Here is a 22684-nt window from a genome sequence, read left to right as displayed (position 1 = left end):
GATTTTTTTTTCAAATATCTTTTAATTGTATTTTGAAACAAAAGAAACAACAAGCAGCCTGTACCAGGGCATCTGAGAATGACATATCATTACAGCTGGTCATGACAAGTGCCTATCAGAATAAATAACAAAGTAATGCCCAAGGATCTTGAGATACGTTGACGGTTAGATTATGGCAGCACATCCTGAAAATAGTCCATCCATTTGCCTCATTTCTTTTTATGTTTCCCAGGGCACCCACAGATCTTGTAAACATAGGTCTATGCCAAGGTACAGTGGTCCATACCACGTAGCCATTCCGCCAGTGTGGCGGCTTCCGGTGAGTGCCAATGCTTAGCAATGTCTCTTTTGGCTATTAAGCAATCAATATTGTACAGTGTCTTGTCCCCGGTTGTTCGGTCCCAACCCCAATGAAAGCCCAGTGAAGCCCTGCAGGGTTCATGCTCTCCTGGGTAGCCCACGATGCTGCGTAGAGTGTCATTCACTCTAGACCAATCTGTATGTATCAGTGGACAGTTCCATATCTGATTCATGTGTAGTATGGATCCTGCATCCCTCGTGCAGCAAGTTCACTAGGGCATGGGGTACCTATGCACTTTATATAATTTACCTGGGGTATAGCATATACGATGGAAGTATTTGAATTGCACAAGGGCCACCATAGATGAGATTGCCTATGTCCTGGCTGCCATCTTGGCTTCTCAACAGTCGTCATCGCCTAGTTCGCTCACGTTCACTGCCTACTTACAACTCATTTTTTTAAACACCTGGGTGATCACTCACAGAGCTGTCTATTCCAGCACCCCTAATTTTCACAACACAGTTCAGATGTCATCACCAGGGAGAGAGAGACATGTTTTAAGCCATGGACCCAAACCCTGTACTACTACTTTTGATGACCGAGTTTTTCCAGTAGCAGCCACAAAGAAAGACATTTAAGTCGCCGCCTCTAAATCGGCCTCAAGAATCCAATCTCTCGAGTTTTAGGAAACAGCTGAAGACGTGACCATTCAACCGATCACAGCTTGGCCCCTGCTGGAATCATCGATATCCAGACAGATGGTCTGGTCTCTTCTTTCTGCTCTTTAATAATTCTTTAAATCTGAATTTTATTTTATTAAGTTCTAGCCTTGTTGTGTTCTTTACAGCGCCAAGAAGTCTAGGGTTGTGAGGACTTCATAACTAAGAAAGAGCATAGCAATAGGTAACGGATTGGCCTATGCCTGAAGGCCCTCGTGACGCAGGTGACGTATCCCAACTATCTGAGCTCTAATAGGCTTGGAGAAACAGCTGCATCTTTCCTACCGGCATAGCTCTCCAGAGGGCATGCACCAGCCAGACCCACCCAGATGACTCAAATGAGCCAACACTCGAAGCAGAAACGATTTCCACACCCACCTTCCACCCTGCAGGGCACGCACACTCGCCAGTCACGTGGTGGCACGTCCCCCCGTTCTGGCACGGGCACCGCTGCTCGCACTGGGCCCCGTGGCTGCCTGCTGGGCAGAGCTCTTCGCAGCTGCACGAGAAAGAAAAAGAACAAGAGGTCAATGCACGATGCAGAAAGGATACCAACCTCAACTGAGCACATCAGTATTACAGGATAAAACCTAACCAATTACACATCAGTATAACAGGATAACACCTAACCAATCACATATCAGTATAACAGGATAAAACCTAACCAATTACACATCAGTATAACAGGATAACAGCAACCAATCACACCTCAGTATAACAGGATAAAACCTATCCAGTCATCTCTCAGCTGCAGGGTGCGCTTGGCAGTGCAGGGGATCGACAGCTCGATGCAAATGCCTAGGTGTGCCCAGTAGGTCACGGCTGTGAATCACAATAAGGCAGCTTAGGACTTTAAGGAACCCCTTGAACAGAGGTTTTGTATGCCTGAGCCAGGCCTGGTACAGTAGGAATGCCAGGGTATCCAAGGAGCCACCTGGCAGCCCAAGGCCCAGCCACATTTGCACAATCTGTATGTTCTGTGGTCGCTCTTTCTGCCCAAGCACTGTCTTACATGCTATCCAGGGTCACTGGCTATGGAAGTGCCTGGGAATAGAAGTGACGTTAGAAATTGTAAACATCTACTGTTAACACCCACCTCCCCCATCTACACAGAGTCGGTGTGCCCTGCAGCTATCTCACTACAATAAAATAAAAAGAATGCAAGGTCATATGAATATATCCTCAAGAGACAGAGACTCGGGTATCACAGAAACAATGTATTTGAGAATGATGTTAACTTCTCAGGGAAACAAGGTAAGTCTACAAAATGGGAACAGATGCCTCAATGGTGGCTCCCAGTGCTGTGACCAGGCTCTGCCAGTGAATGAATGAAAATATAGGAGCCTGGGGAGGGCTGTGCCAGCGTGAGTGTGACTTCATCCAGCACCCTTAATGCTGTTCACCCTTCCGTGCCTGCTCTAATCAGCACAGTGCAGGCAGAAGAAGGGTAGCGCCTTAGCAAACTCTTCTTCCACGAGCAATGGGCCTGTCAGCTAATCTGATGGCTCGATTTCTGACTGTTTCACGGTGGCAGCAGGCAGGAGTGGTGTGGAATTACTGACCACGCCCAAAAGGGCCAACCACCACCATAAACCACGAGCTGAAAGGCCCCGTGGTTTGTAAGTGGCACAAGAACTCGCAGATCACAATGCAAGATGGCGTTAAGCATGCTGTTTTATAGTACACGTCTATTTCGGTCCACTTATTATGAACATTGTCATGGAAATGTTTATTGAAACGAATTGATGAAATACTAGGCAATGTTTGGGTGAAGAGAAAACATACTTTTAAAGAACGAAGGATTTTTAGAAACAACATAGATTTCGCTGTTTAAAAAAATCAGCCGTATCTAGTTGTCCGATATTTTGTTTTGTGGAACAGAAACGATGGACCCTGAATGAAATGAAAAGGTTCAAGCCTTGTTTGCTTTCATGACCAGAATTTTAAAACAATAGATAGTGGAAAAGCATTAGTTTAAAGCAGTCATTGTTTAAATCAACTGCATGCTTACGGAAGAATTAGTTGAAGGGAAGAAAAGCAAAGTGAGACAAGGGCTCCAATTGGACAAAAACCACATTTCACAGGAATGATGTCATTTCTGGGACAGCCTTCAGCCAGGCCCTGTGGCCAGTGAGTTATGGATTGTATGGCAGTTGTGAATTGTTCAGCTGGCAGTAAATGGCCAATTTCAAGAGGGCTGGGAGTTCGTTTCGTTTAGTAGCCATAATTTCACTTTAACTGTGGCGGTTGAAGGGAATTTCTGATTTTTAAAAAAAAAAAACTTATGTTAATGTCTGATGAGCAGAAGACAACCTAAATCACTAGTTTTTGGTGGTTTTCGTAATGTTCAATCCCCACTATGCAGGGTTACGACATACACTTAAACTCCTTTGCATTCACCTTTAGCTCCAAAAAACACTCTTAGGGATTTGTAATGAAAAATTGGATGAAAAGCGTAATGTACCGAAAATAAGCACATGCAGGCCTTATTTTGTAGAATATTTCAGTGAGTTTCTTATTAATTAATATTTAGAAAGCTTGTATGACAAGATATTGATCACAAAAAATGAATGCGATACAAAAACACTGTGGGCAAAATAGTAACCACTAAAATATTGAATTAACACATTTGTGATGTCAAGCATAAAAACACTGAGGACCAAAATATTGACTTTATTCAGTTCATTATATATATTTAATTGTATTTTAAAAGTATTACAATTTAAAATGTAAGCTACATTATTTTTGTAAAACGAATGTTTTTAAAACTATGTAACAAAAATAAAATTTAAATTTATTCACTTTACATTTAAAAAATACTTGTTAATATGAAAAAGTATAACTTATAGAAAAATGTTAAATTATACATTACAATAAATGTATTCTACACACAAAATGGCACTTTAAATATATTTATAGTGTATAATAAAAATAGAAAAATCCACAACAAATCAATAATTAATATTCTAGAAAAATATGACACATTTTAAATGTATCAAACAATATTTTAAAAATATACCAGAAATTAATATTTTTTAAGAAATTAATATTTCTAAAATAATAAAAAATGTAAAAAGTAAATTCTTTTTGAAAACAAAACAGAACAGAAAATGAATTAAAGTACAAATTTATATGTGTGTAATTCAAAAAAGCCTTAAAAAATCCAAGATAAAGGAAAATAACTAGTATCTAATACAATCTAACATTTAAAAAAAGAAAGAAAACCGCTTCAAATATACTATTCTAATTACAGTCCTAAAATAATTGGGCCAAATGGATGGGGGGGGGGGGGAGGGGGCACTCAAAGTTAGGAATCTATCTCTAGTGTAACCAATATTGTGGAAAGTGCTTTAATGAGGGAGCCGGATGGGCGTCAGATTCACTATTCTAACTCTAGCCTAACAAACATTGAATAAAATGCATACATTGGGAGGCAGAAGTTCACTATTCTAACTGCAGGGTAACAAACAATATGGAAAGTGCATATATTGGGACGGTAAGATTTAGCATTCTAGCAGGCCAGTCCTGACCACCAAGACGGCATCAACAATCTTAGGCCACTCTGGCCCTGCCCAACCAGCAGAAGCTGTAGCAGTCCAGCCACTCTCGAGGCCATAGTAAGTGTCATGAGAGACCAGGCAAGCGGAGCAGACTGGTGGGGGGGCTTCAGAGACTTGTGAAGGCCAGACAAGGCTGTTGTATCAGTGGCTGTATAGGCGGCTTCGCCACTGTGGTGAGAAAGCCCTGAGTTGTTGGACGAGGTAGGTGGCCGAGGCCTCAGCATTGCAGTGTTAAACCAGCCATCTGCATAGCCCCATAGAACAGTGATGAGTGGGCACTTGCCTTCCTGGTCATGCTGTGTATCAGCAACCTGCTACGCCAGCTCATTTGAGATTCCTACTAGGCCAATTGACCGAGAGCCTCATCACCGAGGGGTAGATACTTGCTGAAGTGGTGAGCACTGCTGGACTGGGCTCTTGCCCCTTCCCACCCATCTTAGCCCTTATTGCCGTAAGTACATCACTGCATTAGTACCCATGAGGCCTGAAAGTTGCCTGGTCTACGCAGGATCGGAGCCCTGTGGACTTTCCAGGCCTGTTGTAGTGCCTGATGGTTCTTGGCCTGAATAGGGGTTTCCCACAGGTCCCAGAGCCTATAGAAGACATGTTGAGCTACTGTCCTGTGGGAGGAAGCCCTTCTGCACGTGACCACAAGGGGCGAGTCAGGATCCAGATCGGGTCCCCACCAGGACTCACATATGCAATGGCCATCGGTGGACCTACTAGTTTGGAGTTTGGGAGGGTGTGCTTTTGGGCCACATGAGTGGAATGCAGCCTGGCCCATGGCAGTCTATGAAGAGATGCAGCAGTATTGCTCTCTGGACACCCACTCCCAGCATGGGAGATGCTTGGGCCACCTGGACTGAGCACAGTTTCTGACGCCATTGAACAGTCTGTAGGGGTGCCCAAGTCCTGCAGTGTGGAAAGAACTGCTCTTGATGAGAGTGGGATTTACTGCAGCACTGGGTGCCTGAAGGTTTGTCAGGTGGTGGTCCCTTCTTATTTCATTCAATGAAGGGACAATCCCACACAATTAGGCAAAGCAAGATAGGGAAATCGCAGGTGCAGATGCCCTGTAAATTTAATAAATTTGCCGGGCCTTTCCGGGGATCAGAAATTTCCAGGCTATCGCTGTTACACGCACAGCAATAGAGGACAAGACTGGAAGCGTGGGAGTGCATCAGCTGAAGGGAACACATTCCACGCATTGAAGGTAGGCTCTCTTCCATTCACTGTGTTTTTAACAAAGATTTGATTTGTAATATCATAACTGTTCTTGTAAATACTATTATTTTACATCATATTAGTGAAATAAAAAAAAAGTCTAAGCAATGCATGGAGACGGCTTGAGTTATAGTTAGTATAGTGCGGCTACGGAGTTGAGTACACTGTGTATGAAGGTGCATGAGTTATAATAATTTGAAGGTGTTGTGTAAATTATAAATTAAAGGTATAAGTATAAATTTAGAAATTTACATTTTTGTATAGTTTAAATTTGGTTTGCAGATAAAGAATAAATAAAGTGATATTAATTTAAAGGTGGGGCATGAATTATAAACTTAAGGTTTAACTATTACTGAAGAATTTGTAATGTGTATTTTAAGTTTGTAATAAGAAAATATTAGGTAGTAATGGTTTCAGTTATTGCACCTCACATAACATTTACTGTGGGTTAAGTAATTTCAACGAGGATCAAAATTGTTTTGGTGGTGCTATAATGGTTTAGAACACCCTACTACCAAAGGTAAATTAACACAATGGAAAAAGATCCAGTACGTTAAAATCATATAATATGAAATACCAGAGCACTCAGAATGGTATTGGAACAATACGTACAGTGTCCAAACAGTAAGGACATGTTTTAAAGAGCACCGTTCTTGAATGGTAACACCATACCCAGTGTCTCAAAATAGTCCAGCCCCACGAATTGTAAGTAATAGTCATAGGAGAATTATGAATAAATTCAAACCGCGACTGAAACCCTAAGTATAGCTCAAAATGAAAACGTCCAAAACAGTACCGAAAACGGAACAAGAATGTACAACAAATTAAAGATACAGTTGATAACTGGAAACCCTAGAAGTCAAGGCCAGTAAATGCCGAAAATGCAAAGTATCTATTCCCTGGAAGTTCATTACCAGTAAAGCGGCAAGCCCAGAGTCTCCATGCTGCCCGACTCTTCCTCATAAAAGTCTAAGAGAAAGTTTGGTGGGAGCGTTGGCATCCTAAATGGCGTCCGATGCAAAGAGCGTAGAAACTGAAGAGGAATCCTGGGTGTGCCTGAGAGATTACTGATCTACTTCCCTGGTATTTAAACCTCCTATTGATTTTTTCACTATGGGTTCTTCTTTGCTTGTCTCAGGTCATTGTCTTTTTCTATTGTCTCTCTTTACTACTTTTACAGTAATGTACAGTATCTTACATTGTTTCTTATTTGTAATATTTCACAGTCTTGGAAAAGTCACATAGTGACGAAACACGTGTTGGCTGTTCATCTCTGAAGAATATAAATTTGTGAATCATCTGCATCTGAAGATGATTTGACTGTTTACGCTCTATTTACGCTCTGCAATAAACAAGAACTGTGCTCTTTAAAACAAGTCCTTACTGTTTGGACATTGGACTTATTGTTCCAATACCATTATGAGTTCTTTGATTTTTTCATACTACAGTATTTTAGGTCTGGTTTGCTTAGAAAGAATAAAGAACGTTTTCCAACTCTAAAAAAAGGTTTAACCTTTGGTTTTAGCCTTGAATTTCAATGTTTTCTTTCTTTTTTTTTTTTTCAATAAAAATGAGCTCGAAATATTTACTGGCACTTAGTGGAGTGTCATTACTTGGAGTGTGGTACAATAAGTGGAGGAGAGTGTCAGACAGTGTACTGTCATAGAGGATACTGTTATAGAGTAAAGTAGAGGGGAGTAAAGAGGAGTAGAGAGGAATGTGGTGCAGTGGAGTTACGTACAGTGGATTAGCGTGCAGTGGAGTGGTGTACAGTGGAGTGACATGGAGTGGGGTAGAGCGGAGTATCATATTGTGGAGTGGAGTAGAGTGGCGTGGAATCAGTAGAATAAATTGTTATATAGCGTAGTAGCATGTGGTATAGTACATTGGTGTGGAGTGCACTAGAGTGGATAGGCGCAGTGCAGAGTAGAGTAAACTGTTATACATTGCAGTGGCGTTTTTGTACAGGACAGAGGAGTGGTATGTCATAGACGGTTTGAAAGTGTCAGAGTGGAGTAGAGGGTTGTACAGTGTAGTGTAGGGGCATAGACTGGAGTATAGTGTTGTATAGTGGCACGAAATGTAGTAGAGGTTTGTAGAGTGGAGTTGCATAGAGTGGAGTAGTGAAAGGTACAGTGGGGCGGTGTAGAGTGGAGTGTTGTACATTGCCATAGAGTGGGATAAAGTGTCATGCAGTGGAGTGGAGTCCAGTGGAGAGACGTAACATAGAGTAGAGTAGTGTTTTTTAGAGTGCAGTGGCGTGGAGTTGAGTAGAGTGGGAGTGGCGTCATATACAGTGGGGTAAAGTGGTTTAGAGTGAAGTGGTGTGCGGTACAGTGGAATGGACTGGTGTGTTGTAGAGTGTCTCAAAATATTGTAGAGTGGAGTAGAGTAAAGTATAACAGAGTGGAGTATAGTGTTGTACAGTGGAGTGGTGTGGAGTGGATTAGAGGGCGGTACTGTATGGTACAGCGGGGTGGGACAGAGAGTTGTATAGCTGAGCCGCAAAGAGTAGTATACTGTAGAGTAGCATAGAGTGTAGTAGTGTTTTATAGAATATAGTATTTTAACGAGGGTGGAGTAGTGTAGATAGAGTTGTGTTGACTATCAGAGTGAAGTACAGTGGGATGAAGTACTAATGAGTAAAGTACAGTGCTATACAGTGGCAGTGAGAGGGGCATATTGGTGTACTGTGTAGTGCTATACAGTGGAGTATAGTGAGGTACAGTGGAGGGGCGTAGACTGTTATTGAGTGGAGTATAATGTTGTTGAGAGAGCATACCTGAGTGGCATGAAGTGGAGTTGGGTAGAGTGGAGTAGAATGGAATAGCATACAGTGGAGTGGCATAGAGTAGAGTGGCATACAGTGCAATATCGTACAGTGGTGTGGCATAGAGTGGAGTGGCGAAGAGTGGACTGGCATGGAGTGGAATAGCATAGAGTGGAGTGTGGTAGAGTGGAGTTACTTACAGAGAAATAGCATAAAGTACAGTGTTGTACAGTGCAGTGGTATTGACTGCAGTGGCATAGAATTGAGTGACATACAGTGGAACAGCGTAGAGTGGAGTGGCGTATAGTGGAGTGGCGTATAGTGGAGTGGCATAGAGTGGAGTGATGTAGAGGAGATTGGCATAGAGTGGAGTAGCATACAGTTCAATAGTGTACAGTATAGCAGCAGACTCTAAAATAGAGAACAGTGAAATAGCATAGAGTAGAGTGGCATACATTAGAGTGCCTTAGAGGGGAGTGGCGTACATCTGGAATAGCGTACATTGGAGTGTGGTAAAGTTGAGTAGCGTAGAATTCAGTGGCGTGTAGTGTACTTAAGTACAGTGGAATAGCATATAGTGGAGTGGGGTACAGTGGAGTGGCGTAGAGTGGAGTTGTGTACAGTGGAGTGGCATAGAGTGGAGTGGCGTAGGATGGAATAGTGTACAGTGGACTGTTGTAGAGAGGAGTGGCACAGAGTCAGGCGCGCAACACCCATTGGACTCAAAGGGCTTCAGCCCCCCCCCGTCGTGTGTGGCAGCCCGGGATGAGACACCTTCCCGGGCAAAAAAGCAGCCGAACCCAAGCACTTCACAGGTCTTTAAAAGACCATTTGCATGTTAATGAGGCCTTGCTGTTGTTTCACCCCTTCTAAGAGCCCCTGCAGCTCCACTCTGCCTATTGCTTAAAGTTCAGCACCCCCCCGAAATTTTTGCTCAGCCCCCCCCCCGAAATTTGGCTCTAGTTGCGCCTCTGTACAGAGTGGAGTGGCATACAGTGCAATAGCATAGGTGTAGTGCCATACACTGAAATAGCATATAGTGGAATAGGGTAGAGACGAATTACGTACAGTGGAATAGCGTAGAGTACAGTTTCATAGAGTATAGTTGCGCAAAGTGAAGTGGCATTGACAGCAGTTATGTAGAGTGGAGTGGCATACAGCGGAGTAGCATACAGTGGAGTGTTGTAGAGTGGAGTGGCATAGAGTGGAGTCGGGTAGAGTTGAGTGGCATACAGTGGAATAGGACAAAGTGGACAGGGCCGGACTGGGAACCGAAACTGGCCCTGGCAAACAGCGCAGCCGGCTCTCGGGGGGTTGGTGTGGGGGGTGCGGCCGAGCTGTTTTCCAGTGCCAGTTTTGGCTGATTTTGTTACAAAGGGTGATTTTGCAGGCCCCCGTTACAAAAACATCCCCCAGGGGCTCAAAACCGGCCCTCACCCTGGCGGTCTACCGGGGAAACGCCCGGTGCCCGCTATGGCCAGTCCGGCCCTGAAAGTGGAGTGGCATAGAGTAGAGTGGGGAAGAGCTGAGTGGTGTACAGTGTCATAGCATACAGTGGAGTGGAGTATAGAGGAGAGGAGCAGAGTGTGATGGTATACAGCGAAACACTGTACAGTATAGTAACATACAGTTAAATAGCGTAAGATTGCGTGGCGTACAGTGGAGTGGCATACACTGGAGCGTCGTAGATTGGAATAGCGTGCAGGGGAGTGATGGACAGTGGAGTACTCCACTAAACACCACTCCACTCTATGCTAATTTACTGTATGCCAATCCACTTTAACCCAATCCACACCACTCCACTGCACGGTATTATACTATATGCCACTCCATTTAATGACACTCCCATGTATGCCACTCCACTGTACACTCCACCACTCTACGCTACTCCACTGCATACTGTTCCACTTTACGCAACTCTATTCTATGACACTACACTCTACACTATTCCACTTTGTGTGTTGGTATGGTAAGTACACTTGAGCTGGGTGATGATGACCCTTTTTATTTCAAGGCCAAGATTTAATTCCGTAGTGATGTGCGCTGTGCAATGCTTTACAATACTAAGCATAACATTTCCAGGCCCTGGTGCCCCATGAAAGCTGCTCGTATTGTTATTATTGCATGCTAAAATTAATCAATTGCAGAAATCAAATCGGAAATTTTCAGGAAAAAAAAATAATAAAAAACTGCCTGCAAAACATAGTTACACAGCATTTAACGGTACAATAGGGAAATTATGAGACAAGCAATTTCTTTAGCTTTTATTTTTATTTTGGGTTTTGTGTCTTTGTTGAAACAAATTGGCTGCACTAGTGTGGAAAAGGGATGCAATAAAATATCCCAATTACGAGCTTGGAGGACCGCAGCAGAATAGTCTTGTCAATGATGGCGGTGCTCTCAGAAGGCGAATGATCATCCATACCTTGGGGCACACAGCGTATAAAGAGGAAGTTCTCTTTTGGGTAAATAAAACATGGGATTCTGCTATCCGTAAAAAAAAGTGTCTCTAATTTCTTTATATCACATGGGATTCTGCAATCTCTGTATAAAAGCTCTCTCTAATTTCTTTATTATCGGCGATTTGTGACACACCTAGTCGCCGAAACATCAGATCTCAACAGTAATAAATTATTACAGTTGAGTTCTGATGTCACAATGCCTGCTGCCAAAACAGCAGGGAGGTGAGTGGCAGGCCGGGTCACATAATGCTGTTTTTCTTTCATCTGCTCTGTTTATCTGTACAGTGACAAACAATTACAGAAAAGATATACTCTTTCTGCATGTTTCTACTGTGCCTTTATTTTATTCAAAAAATCGAATTTGTATTAGACTGCTTTAGTTGTCTAATATCTTTTTGAAACAAATATCTAACAGAATCTTTGTAAACATGCTCTCTCTTTCATATGGAACTGCTACTCACCCCAAAAAGATTTAAGTGGTTTGTGGCAAAGGTGATGGTTTGACCATGTATTATAAGGAATACATTGTCCCCTGCTGTAAAAGATAAGAATACTGCAGTTCTATAACCTTGTAAAGGAGTTTGGCCTTGCTCTACTCCTCTGTGACTTCAATATCTTTATAAAATATGGTAGGGGGTACCTTATTCCATATATAGTAGGTGGCTCATGATGCATCCAGTTGCCTATTATAATGAAATGGCGGATCTGCTCAACTGTAGCAACTTATCACAGTTGAATTCTGACATCACAATGCTTGGTGCCAAAGCCAGCAGCCAAGGCAAAAGGCAGGTCAGGCAATGTAGCATAATTAAAGCAGCTGTTTAAAGAACAAAAATGAAAAGTGGCTTTTATTTCTTCTGCTCTGTTTTTATAGTTGCACAGCGACAAGCAGAAAGGAGACATTAATGGCAACATTCTTTTTTTCACACCTGGGGTCATTATAGAGAAGTTTGAATCATTCTGCATATTTCTACACATTTCGTGTTACTGCACCGGTTTTAAACGAAAAAAACCAGACTTGTATTAAACTGATTGCAATATCTTTTGCAACAAATAGCTAACTGCTTTTTTGATGTGTTTTATTTTGCACTGTGACTCTATGTTTATTCTTCATATTTGACAACATGATCTCAGTTTTATGTGAAAGAACTGCACACCAAGGATTTAGGTAGTTTGTGGGAAAGGTGATGGTGTCACCATGGATTATAAGGAATAAAGTACCCACTGCCATCCATGATAAGGATATTACAAGCCACCTCAGAATTCCATGACCTTATAAAGGAATTCAACCTTTGGCCTCGTTCATCATATGGTCATATAACTCTGAGGTGACTTGTACGGCAGGGGGTACTTTATCCCATATACAATGCATGATGTGGAGATTATATGACTTGCCAACAGCAACATTTGTTTATATAGACCTCGGACATTTGAATGAAAACATCTCAGTGGATAGATTTCTGCAACCTATTTATTTATTTATTTATTTAAAGATTTGTAGAGCGCCTGGTGACCCGGAGGCATCCCCGCGCTATCAACCTGTAAGGTTGGCTGAGAGGGGAGAGGGGGAAGAAAACCTTTTTATTTGGGGAAAAGCATAGTTTTGAGCTGCTTGCGAAAGCGCAGGTAATCCTGGCACTGATTAAAGATGCCACATGGCATTAGACTGTCTATCTATTATCTGCATACCATCAGATCCTGTTGCATTGTGACAGTAAACTTTATACCATATTCATGACACCAGATGGATGCTTTCAGTTTAAACACATGCAATGTGGCTTACCATCTGCATCTGCAGTCTTTTAAAGCATGATGTGCCAACTCTTGGAAAAATCAAAGGAATTACATGTTTACAAGATGACATTTTAGTTATGGGGAAGGACTGGGCTTATCTTGAGCATGAGATTAGTGGTGAGGGTGTGAAACCCTGAGCTTTTTGACGGTTGCTAGCAGCAATTAACCTGTAGTGAGCAGTAAAGGCAGCTTGAGGTCATGGCTAGGCATGGCAGAATTATTATGCCTAATACGTGCCAACGTTCTCGAGTAAGGAATTAAAGTTCTCGGGTAAGAAATTAAGAGTAAGAATTATTTGAGAGTGAAGTCAAATTTGAATTGTTTGAAGAAAGTCAGAAGGATTTTGATCAAACAAATAGGACAATACAATGGCACTTACTTTACAGGGTTTTGCCCCCGTGCCAACAACCGAATTCCAACTAAAGCCAGTTACAAGGTATAAGGTGCTATGCTAACCCAAAGGCACAAAGATGGGTCCAAATGGGTATTGCTTTGGCATCCAATTCCCTAGCTTCCCCTCACAGTAAAGATATTCTATAATAAAACGAGAAGCTCTGGTCTGTGTGAGGGTATTAGAACATTTAAATACCTTTAAGTAGTGATAATAGGAAATTTGCTATTAAAAAAAGAAGGGTAACAGGAGTGTGAAGATCACATTTTGTGTGGAGTGAAAGAATGAATAAACGTGAGGGTTGTATAAAGCACAAAGATGCTCCTAGGAGTGTCCCTGCACTGATGACTAACAGTAGAAGGAAGATTCAATCAGAGTAAATAAGCTTTTTCTTGAAAATAGACTCAGGCCTTAGAGAGCGGTGCTCAAGTTGGAGCTGATTATAATAATAATAATTCCAGGCCTTCATGACCCAATAGGAGAAAGAAAGCCGAACCCTTCTGACATGCCTGACCCTTAGGACCACAGCAAAAAATGACTGGTGGGAGTATAAGGCTCTAGCTGGACAGTAGGGGTGCAATCTCGTTGCCAGTAACTGAAGGCTGGCCTTATAAAAGGAGCAGTGGGCCAAAATATAGTGATCCGTAAATAGTTCTCTTCTTTACAGGTAGCCGGTGCAGTGAGTGTAAAGGAGGAGACATGGAAGTGCGACGAGGAAGCCTAAGAAAGAGCGGAGCAGCTGCATTCTGAAAACCTGCAGTCCAGAAATCAGATGATCAGGAAGGCCCAGGTACAAAACATTTGCAATGATCCAGCCTAGATGTAAAGAGTGCATGGGCCACCGTCTTTCTAGAAGGCATTGGAAGAAGAAAAAGGAATTTCTCTGGGACCTGAAGAAGTCCAAAGCAGGCTCCCACCACTGCTGAGACCGGCGGTTGGAAGGATAAGCGGTTATCAAACCTGACTCCTAGACTTTTTGTGACTTTTGAGGGTGATGACAGAGGCAGGGCCCTTTCGGGCCAACAATTTAGCCACCAGTCCTTATGAAAAGACATGATCAGAAAAATCTCAGTCCTGTCAATATTACATATAAGGTGTCTGGCACAAATCCATTAAAAAACTGATGAGAGGCAGGCCCTAAGAGGGGAGCAGCCCGCATCAGACTCTCCTCTCAAAAGAGAGGAGAAGCGGAGTGTCATCCGCATATTAAAGCTAAAAGAATTCACCAGGACAGCCAAAGAGACCAGATAAACATTAAAAAGAGTGGGATTGAGGGAAGAGCCCTGAGGCACCCCCACTGGGAGGGTCTTGGACGCAGAAGAGAAGGGGCCAGCCAAACGGATTGACCTTGATGCTCCAGAAAGAGTTGATCAAATCAAGAGCTAGACCACCATCCCCAACAGGTTTCAGGCATTGCAAGAGAAGCCCATGTGACACAGTGTCAAACACAGCAGAGAGATCGAGTAAACTCAAAGCTGCTTTCCCGTCCTGGTCAAGGGTCAGTTTAATACATTCAGCCACTTCAAGAAGGCCCATCAGTGCTGTATTTGGAAGAAAGACAGATTGACTGGGATGAAGCAATAGCCACACTTTATCGCACTTGCGGATTTTGAACATTCACACTGATTGTATTTTGGACAATGACATATAGCCCTGTTGAACAGACTGTCCTCTCTGTATCCCTCTCAATGTCCTGCCACTCCTACGCACCAAGCTGGGCCCATTATTGATCTACATTTTTCCACTTGCCCAATGCTTGGAAGGGATCCTGTACCTTGTTATGGTCAGATCATTAGCTTATTAAATTTCTTTGGCTGGCTGCCATTAAATTTAATTGGGGCTGCTTGCTTACTTCCAACACTTATCGGGCGTGGAATCTAATCAAGGCTATTGATTATATGAATTTGTTTACTCCTTCAGTGACCATCCTGTCAGCCAGTTCTGAGTCTGATGCTGAATCAGTTTATAGATGGCTTCTCCCAGCCGTATGTACCTGAGCTCCTCCTGTGCTTCAAAAGTCCTAAACTCATGGCCCTTTGGCTCCCTGATTTACCCAGGCACATGCCGTGGAAAAGAGCGCTTGTAAAAAGGCTGAGACCGTGGCAGAGCCATTATTGTCTGGAGGACAAGGAAATTTACAGAGCCAGCTTGAGGACATACCATTCGGCAATTAAGTCAGCCAAAGCATCATTCTTTGGAAGTAAAACTTCTTCAGCCACTAATGGTCTACAGGAGATTTGAAAAATTGAGAAGAGCTTTTTATCACTTGCATTCTGCAGTAGAGGAATCTTGCCTTCCCAGGAGCTGTGTGATGAGCTATCAGTGCTGTTCGAGAATAAAATCTCCAAGCTTTGAACTAATCTGGCTATACGCCCTGTGCTCTTCGACTTTGAAGAGCTCATGGAACCTAGCCTTGCCTATGGGCATTGTTCATTCCATAACCCCATTTCTTTAAAGGAAGATTAATCTACTATTTTGGAAATGGAGACTTGCTCGCCAGTCGATCCTCGCCCCTCCTCCCTGTTGTTCATGGAGATTGAGGTATCAATTCCTATACTGAACAGGCTTTTGTATTCTTCTTTATTGACTGCCACTGCGCCTTCTTGCTAGAAGCAGGCTAGACTGGTTCCACTTTTAAAAAACCTTCAATGGACTAAAATGCTCTGTCGAATTTCAGACCCATTTCCCTTCTCCCTGCGATCTCCAAAATCCCTGAGAAGCTGATAACTAGGCAGCTGTCGGATTATCTAGAAAGAGCACACCCAATGCGGTTGGCCTAAGAAAGAGAGGTTAGATACGACCATGACACTGTGGGCAGGAATGTGCCGAAATAATGCTTTGGAGGATTGAGAGTACGGTTATCCGTATTTTGGCTAATTTGTGGGATTCTCAAAACCATTAAATCAAAATAAATCTTCAGTCAGACACAATATATAAAAAGAATTGTGGTCACTGGTTCTCAGGGTTTATGTGGCTGTAGGTGAACTTAACATCTTTCCGCTCGGTCTTCGTGGTTTTACCACCAAAGTTTTCTCAAAGGGAATGAAAAGCACCCAGGTAAGGACTGAATTATTATGTATGGGTTCTTAGGTTCTCTTCTACTAATAGAGATTTTCCCTCTTCTAGCGTTCCATTATTCTCCTTACATATACTCTCGTGGGTGAATCCTCTGTGATAGGGTAGTGGCTAAAATAGGGGAAAGTGCCCAGGAAATAGGGAAAGGAAAACAAAACTTTCTCCTCATCTTCCTTGTATTTCCTCTTTTTCCTCATGTCTCTCCCTCTCTCTATGTGGTCCCTACATTAGACGTCTTAAGTGAGAAACTGCCACTCTTATTTATATGGTGTAAGAAACTGGGTTACTGATTACTCTAGCAGCAATCACAATCCTTGTCAGGGTGAGTCAATTAACACATGTTCAACCCTCTGATAGCTTGGCACAGAGCAGTCAGGCTTAATTTAGAGGCAATGTGTATGTATGTATTCAGCACTTCAATAGTAACAAAGTAAAAACACAATATATGAAAAATCCCACACCAATTAAAACAAACAGACCAAATTTTAATAAATCAAGATCAAAACAACAAAAGTACAATTTGTAGAACCATAGATATGCAATTTTAAAGGTTTAAGTGAAAACCGCACCAAAAAGCCCAAAGCGCCACTCGCGGATTTCTGGTCGTGCGAGATTGGGGGAAAGTCACAAGATCAGGCCGACTGCGATGGAGTGCAGGTTCGATACAGGGACTAGGCTAGTCCTACTGAAATGTTAGCTTCTCAGGCCAGCACAAAGGGTCCCATTCCTGGTGGAGGAGGTTGAGAGGAGCAGAAAAGCACCACAGACAGCAGTCTCTGCAGAGCACAGATCCTGTTGTTGTTGGGCCCGTGCTTCGCGGTGGCCCTTCCCATGAACATTCGATGCTGTAGCATGAAAGGTCGGGATGACGGAACTTCGCGTTGGCAGGCAGTACGAGCGACAATATTTCTGCAGTAACGGGCCAGTTCACGGTCGCGAAGAGCCCGAAATGTTCAATTCAGCTCCACGGAGGCCACACTAAGAGACCAGGACCTGAGTTGCAACTCTTGGGGGCCAGGAGCCTACTCCAGCTGGATGTGGGTAGGAGTTCAGATGGTGGGGAGCCTGTTATGTCCCTGTGGCCCTGAACAGGAGGCCACCAGGCTAGCCTTTGAAGTCACTCTGGGAGTCCTGGGTTCAGTTCCACATCCAATCCCCCCGACTCAGGCAGGGGGAACAGGGCAGCAACACAGAAAGGAAGCAGTCCAGCAAAGCAGTAATCCAGCAGGATAGCAGCTATGCAGTGTGGTAGTCCTTTCAGCAGCACAGCAGTCTTTCTTCCTGGCAGAGTCTTCACAGGTCCAGAAGTGTACTGAAGAGTTGGCGTCTGAAGTCCAATATTTATACCAGGTGCCTCCTTTGAATTGGGAGAAGCTTTAAGAGCGTTCCCTTTGAAGTGTACAGGTATCCTTCCTCCATTGCCCTGCCTCCAGTCTAACTACGGGGGTATGTAGCCCTTTGTGTGGAGGCATGAAACAGTCTATTCAAGTGTAAGTAGGGCTGTGTCCAGCTCTGCTTTCTCATCCAGCCAATGATGGTCCATCCAGGCACACCAAAGCTCTCTATTGTGTGTGGCTGTCTAAGAGGATTATACAAAGTCCAACTGTCAGCTACACTTAGTCACATGACCCAGAGTTAGGCTACTAAATGTCTAAAGTAAGAAAGTGCCAACTTTCTGAAAGTGGCATTCTCAAAATTGTAATCTAAAATTTGACTTAACCATAGGAGAGGATTTTCATTACAATTTCAAAGACACCAAACATGAACTGGCTACCTGTTCCGATTTGGAAGTTATAGCTTATCAAATGTAATCAGGTAACTCCAATGTTATCTTACAGGAGAGGTAGGCCTTGCAGTAGTTAAAAACTAAGTTAAGAGTTTTTCACTAACAAGACAGTTAAAAAGTAAAAGTACATGTCTGAATTTTAAAATACAGTGCAAGCTTATTGACCTCTATTCTATGCTTCAAAGGTATAACTTTCTCCATTACTTTATAGGGTTGTTATCATTAACGTAACCTTTTGTTTTCTGAGGTAGGCAATAACAGTAAAACATAATTGCCAGGCTGGAATACTCATAGGGGCCGATTACGATGGCGGGCGGACTTCAGTCCGCCCGCCATCGTAGTGGGATCGGGACCACCCGCCTGTCGTGTGGCGGTCCTGCACCCTTAATTATGATGCGACCACCACCACGTGGTGCCTGCCAACTTGTGCATGGAAATGTCATGGTACATCCCAGTGCACAACTGCCCCCCTCCCCGAGGGGGCCCGTAACAGGCCTCCCGAAGCCAGCCTCTGCCAGCCTTTCCATAGCAGTTCAACCGCCACGGAAAGGATGGCTGATGCCAGCATTGTGATTGGGGCGAGCGGTGCCTGCTAGGCACCGCCACCATATCCCCGGTCAGATCCGCTGCGCCAGGCAACCACAACGATTGCCTGTGGCGGAAGAGTGGCGGGCTTGCTTGTGGCACGATTCCCCCACCATCCTAATGTTAAAACCACCCTGGGGATGAAGATTGACACCATCAGCATTGATATGGGGTACTTGCGGGAGGACCACAAGAAATTGAAGGGTTGAGTGGATGAAACTGAATTTACGCTAGCGTGGCTATGACCCACGGTGAATGCAACAGCCACCCAACTGCAATCCCTCCAACAAGAGGTGAACTTCCTCAAGGCGCGTGTGGAGGACCAGGAAGGGTGCTCACGCCGAAACAATGTACGCATCATGGGTCTTCCCGAGCGGGCGGAGGTCCCTACATGGAGCTCTTCCTTGAAGACTGGTTTTCACGAAACGTCCTGCAGGTTAAGATGTCGAAGTTCTTCTACATATTGCGGGCGCATAGGGTGCCGGGGGCCCCTCCAGCCCGTGTGCTTTTTCTCAGACTGGTGGTGGCTAGATTTCTTCAACTACCGTGATAGGGATTACGTACTACAGGTTACCTGTGCCAGGAGCCCTTGGCAAATTGACAACGCCATGGTTCACATTTACCCAGACTGTACCCTAGCTGGGCAACGCCACCGTTCCTCATACCTGGAGGTCAAGAAATGCTTGAGGGATCATGATGTTCAATATTCCCTCCAATACCTGGCACATCTTCGCATATGCCACAAGGAGAGCACAGTCTTCTGTAATACGCCCGACGAGGCATGGACCTTGATCGATCAACAAGGCCTGGCACACGCTCCCCTGACAGCCCACCTTCAAACATGAACACTAGTATAATCACGCAGGGGCCAGAGCAGGGGTCAGCCGCGCCGTCCAATGAAAGAGCAGGTGGCCCAGGAACGGGAGCAAGCCATCAAGACTGTGGAACATTTGGGATCCCCCGATTCTTCGTCTAGACAGGACTCGGACTCGGACTTGATCATGAATCAAACACTGCATATTACGGCCTCGCAGATTGAGGCGTTGTCAGGGAACAGTCCGGACCTCACTCCACAAACAGCAAATGCACTGAGTTGACTACTCCGAACCCCGAGAAGGCCCAACACGCCTGTTGAGTGCCAGAATGAATCACAGGAGGCGGCAAAGACACAGAACCTAGACTCTGCAATACCCTCTCCAACGAGTGATAAGTAGCTGATACAGCACATCATTTGTTTTATTTGTTTAATGTTATAATTGGTGTTTTATTTGACCTGCAATTTAGTGCGATTGGCCCTCTGCCCGTTGGCAAACATGCCTGGGGTGGGAAGTTGGGAACCTCTGGGTATTATGTTGATCTCTTTGTATGTCTGTGAACAATGGGTTCAGGTGCTGAGCTACACTTGGGTTATGGTACATGGGGGTGGTGATGTACAAAGGGGGTGGAGATTATAACTCAGTGGTGTGCTACACACCATGTTTACACCCTATGATCACGTAGATGGCACATGGGGATTATTCTCTACTGACCTGGAATATGAGGGGACAGGCCGGAAGCGCTATGCAACACAAAGTTTATCAATACCTGCGCAGTCATGGGATCACGTTTGCGCTGCTACAGGAGACACATCTCACTACACTAACACTTGCATCGCTACGAAAGCGCTGGAGGGGCACAATCCTGGCACGACGTATTCCGGATACGCCCGAGGAGTGCTTATATGGGTTGCACCAGGAACCCACTACAAATTACACATTCCAGAGTGGATTTACAGGGCCGTTTCGTTACCATGGAGGGTCTCCTGAATAGGTCCCCCCTGGCACTGGTTTACCTTTACGCCTCGAACTCTGGTCAGTCCAACTTCCTACAAACACTCACACCATCCTTGATTGCAGACCCCACAGTTCCCATTTACTGGGGTGGCGATTATAATGGTGTGCGGGACCTCGACGTGGATCGTTCCCGCCCCCTTATCCTAGGGGCGCTGTGAGAAGTTGGCCTGGTATATGATGTTCACTAGTTAAAGTGACCACCTTGTACCATGCCAAGCAACCCTTATGGTGTGGTTGTAAGTCAACCTTTTCGGACTAGCTGCCCTAGTGGTAGCGTAGGCTAAGCAGTCTTTGAGGCTAAACTCGTGAAGCGTGTTAAGCCAGCTGTTTTACCAAATGTAACCCCCTTTTATACCAATGAAAGGACACCACACAGATATATATTCAAAATATATATGTATTTATTTCTCAAAGTAACCCCTAGTCTCTTTATGAGCACAGGAGCACAAATCGTCAAACAAGATTACAGTAGAATACACAGAAGTTGCACTTTATATGGATAGGCCCTGGTGGCCGCTCAAACCATATACTAAAATAGTGGTATAAGTACCACGAAAAGAAAAGGGAAAAGGCCTAGGGCCTCTAGAATCGCTGGGCCTACAAGGAGCTAACTTCAGTTAGTGACCAGGAGGTCCACGGGTGGCGTGTGCAGAGCAAATAGTCACACGCGTGCTCCCATAGGTTTCAATGGGTGCGTAAAAAGTACAAAGTTACTGCAAAGAGGATCTTCCGGATGGACTAGGAACTCAAGATTTGGAACACAGGCACTAGAGATGTAATACTACACTTGGGCACAGGAGTGCCAGCTTTACCTCACCCACAGGAAGCGGGTGCATAGGCCTCGAAGTGCGTCGGGTTTCTTCTATCTGTTCGTGGAGCCTGTGGACAAAGATGCTGCAGGCGGTCGGTCCGGGAGAGATGCAGTGGATCCAAGGGTGGATCGGAGATGTTGAAGACCTGTAAGCAGAGGGGACAGTGTTCACAGTCACTAGCCAGTGACCAGCGTGGCACCAGGTGGGTACCAGGCGATGTCGGGTGCAAACAGGAAGAAAGGTGTAGCTTGTCTCTGCAGCCACGTGGTCCCTGGATGTCGACGACGTCCAGGAGTCGGTTCACGAGCTGTCCCACGCAGGTTCTCGCTGTCGGCGGTGTCGGCGACTTGATCGAAGCAAACAAGCCTTGGCAAAAGCAATTGTTATGGAGAACAAGATAAGCTGATGGTTCTGACCAGCAAGGTCAGAGGGATTGCTCCTTTGGAGGGGAGCAAGGGCCAGTCTAGAGCAACCAGACCAGTGGTGTATTTCTTGAAGTTCATCGCCAAGATGGCCACTAGCCAGCGGGCCAGCAACCGGTTAGGCGCGTTGAGTGGCAAAATGCAGAAGGGCCCCACGCAGATCGTGGAGATGCTGGAGGGCTCACCTTTGGTGCAGATGCTGCTCGAGGGTTGGGCTTCTCAGATCCCAAAGCACAACTTGGAGGGAGCCTCGGTTGTTGCACTTGTCAGCTTGTCGTGGTCGTTTCAAGATGGCTGGCTCCACGTGTCTCGGTGCCTCCACGGGTCTCCTCTTTTCAGGGACTGTGGATCGGGCGGTGAGAGGTCTGGAGGTCCAGGTCTTGTCAGTCTCTGGGCTCGGGCTCCGGCGGGAGGCGGCGGCAAAGCAGACGTTGACTTGCTGGATGGTGCTTGCGTTAGCAAGGTGGTCACTCCCTGACCACAGGGGAGATTTCCTTCAGTCTTCTGTGCAGCAGAATGTCGAAGTTCCCGTCTTCTTCTTAGTTTCAAGTTGATTCCAGGATGTCTGAAGTCTTAGGACACAGCTCCTACCTTTAAGCGGATTCTAGGGGCCGGACTACCTGCTAGGTCCCTCCCTAAGGGTGGGACCAGGAAGGGGGGTGGTTACATCCCCAATCCTTTGTCCAGCTCGCCCCAGGCCCGGGACTGGTGTGCCCCAGGACCGGTTTGAACTGGCATATGCACCGAGGCTCCTTGTGAGCCTCAGGCATGTCTGGTTTCTATTCAGCCCTACCTGACCAATACACAAAATCCTGTCTGGGGTGGTGCACGCACCTCCCCTGGCAGGAAACCCTTTGTCCACACCTCCCAAGCTGGAAGGACTCCCAGCAGCAGGAGGGCAGACTTGTGTCTGTGGTGGCAGCATCCATTTTGTGGAGCTGAGGCTATGTC

General features: G+C 44.8%; 1 protein-coding gene and 1 long non-coding RNA gene across 4 annotated transcripts in view; one reads left to right on the top strand and one right to left on the bottom strand.

Moving 5' to 3' along the window:
- Positions 1-22684, bottom strand: part of MEGF11 (multiple EGF like domains 11) — a 1813102-nt gene that overhangs the window by 790616 nt on the left and 999802 nt on the right. Inside the window, exon 7 of the mRNA XM_085644629.1 lies at positions 1399-1519. Within this exon, the coding sequence (XP_085500755.1) occupies positions 1399-1519 (121 nt within the window). The remainder of the gene's footprint in view (positions 1-1398; positions 1520-22684) is intronic.
- LOC146860704 (uncharacterized) overlaps positions 1-22684 on the top strand; it is a 263183-nt gene that overhangs the window by 74225 nt on the left and 166274 nt on the right. For all 3 annotated transcript variants that reach the window (XR_014978852.1, XR_014978851.1, XR_014978850.1), the window contains exon 2: positions 13889-14011. This is a non-coding gene — a long non-coding RNA (uncharacterized LOC146860704). The remainder of the gene's footprint in view (positions 1-13888; positions 14012-22684) is intronic.

Source organism: Triturus cristatus, chromosome 3_1 (genome assembly GCF_964204655.1).
Source record: "Triturus cristatus chromosome 3_1, aTriCri1.1, whole genome shotgun sequence".
Taxonomy (NCBI): domain Eukaryota; kingdom Metazoa; phylum Chordata; class Amphibia; order Caudata; family Salamandridae; genus Triturus; species Triturus cristatus.
Note: the sequence above shows the minus strand (reverse complement) of the source record. Positions and strands in the feature narration are given on the sequence as shown.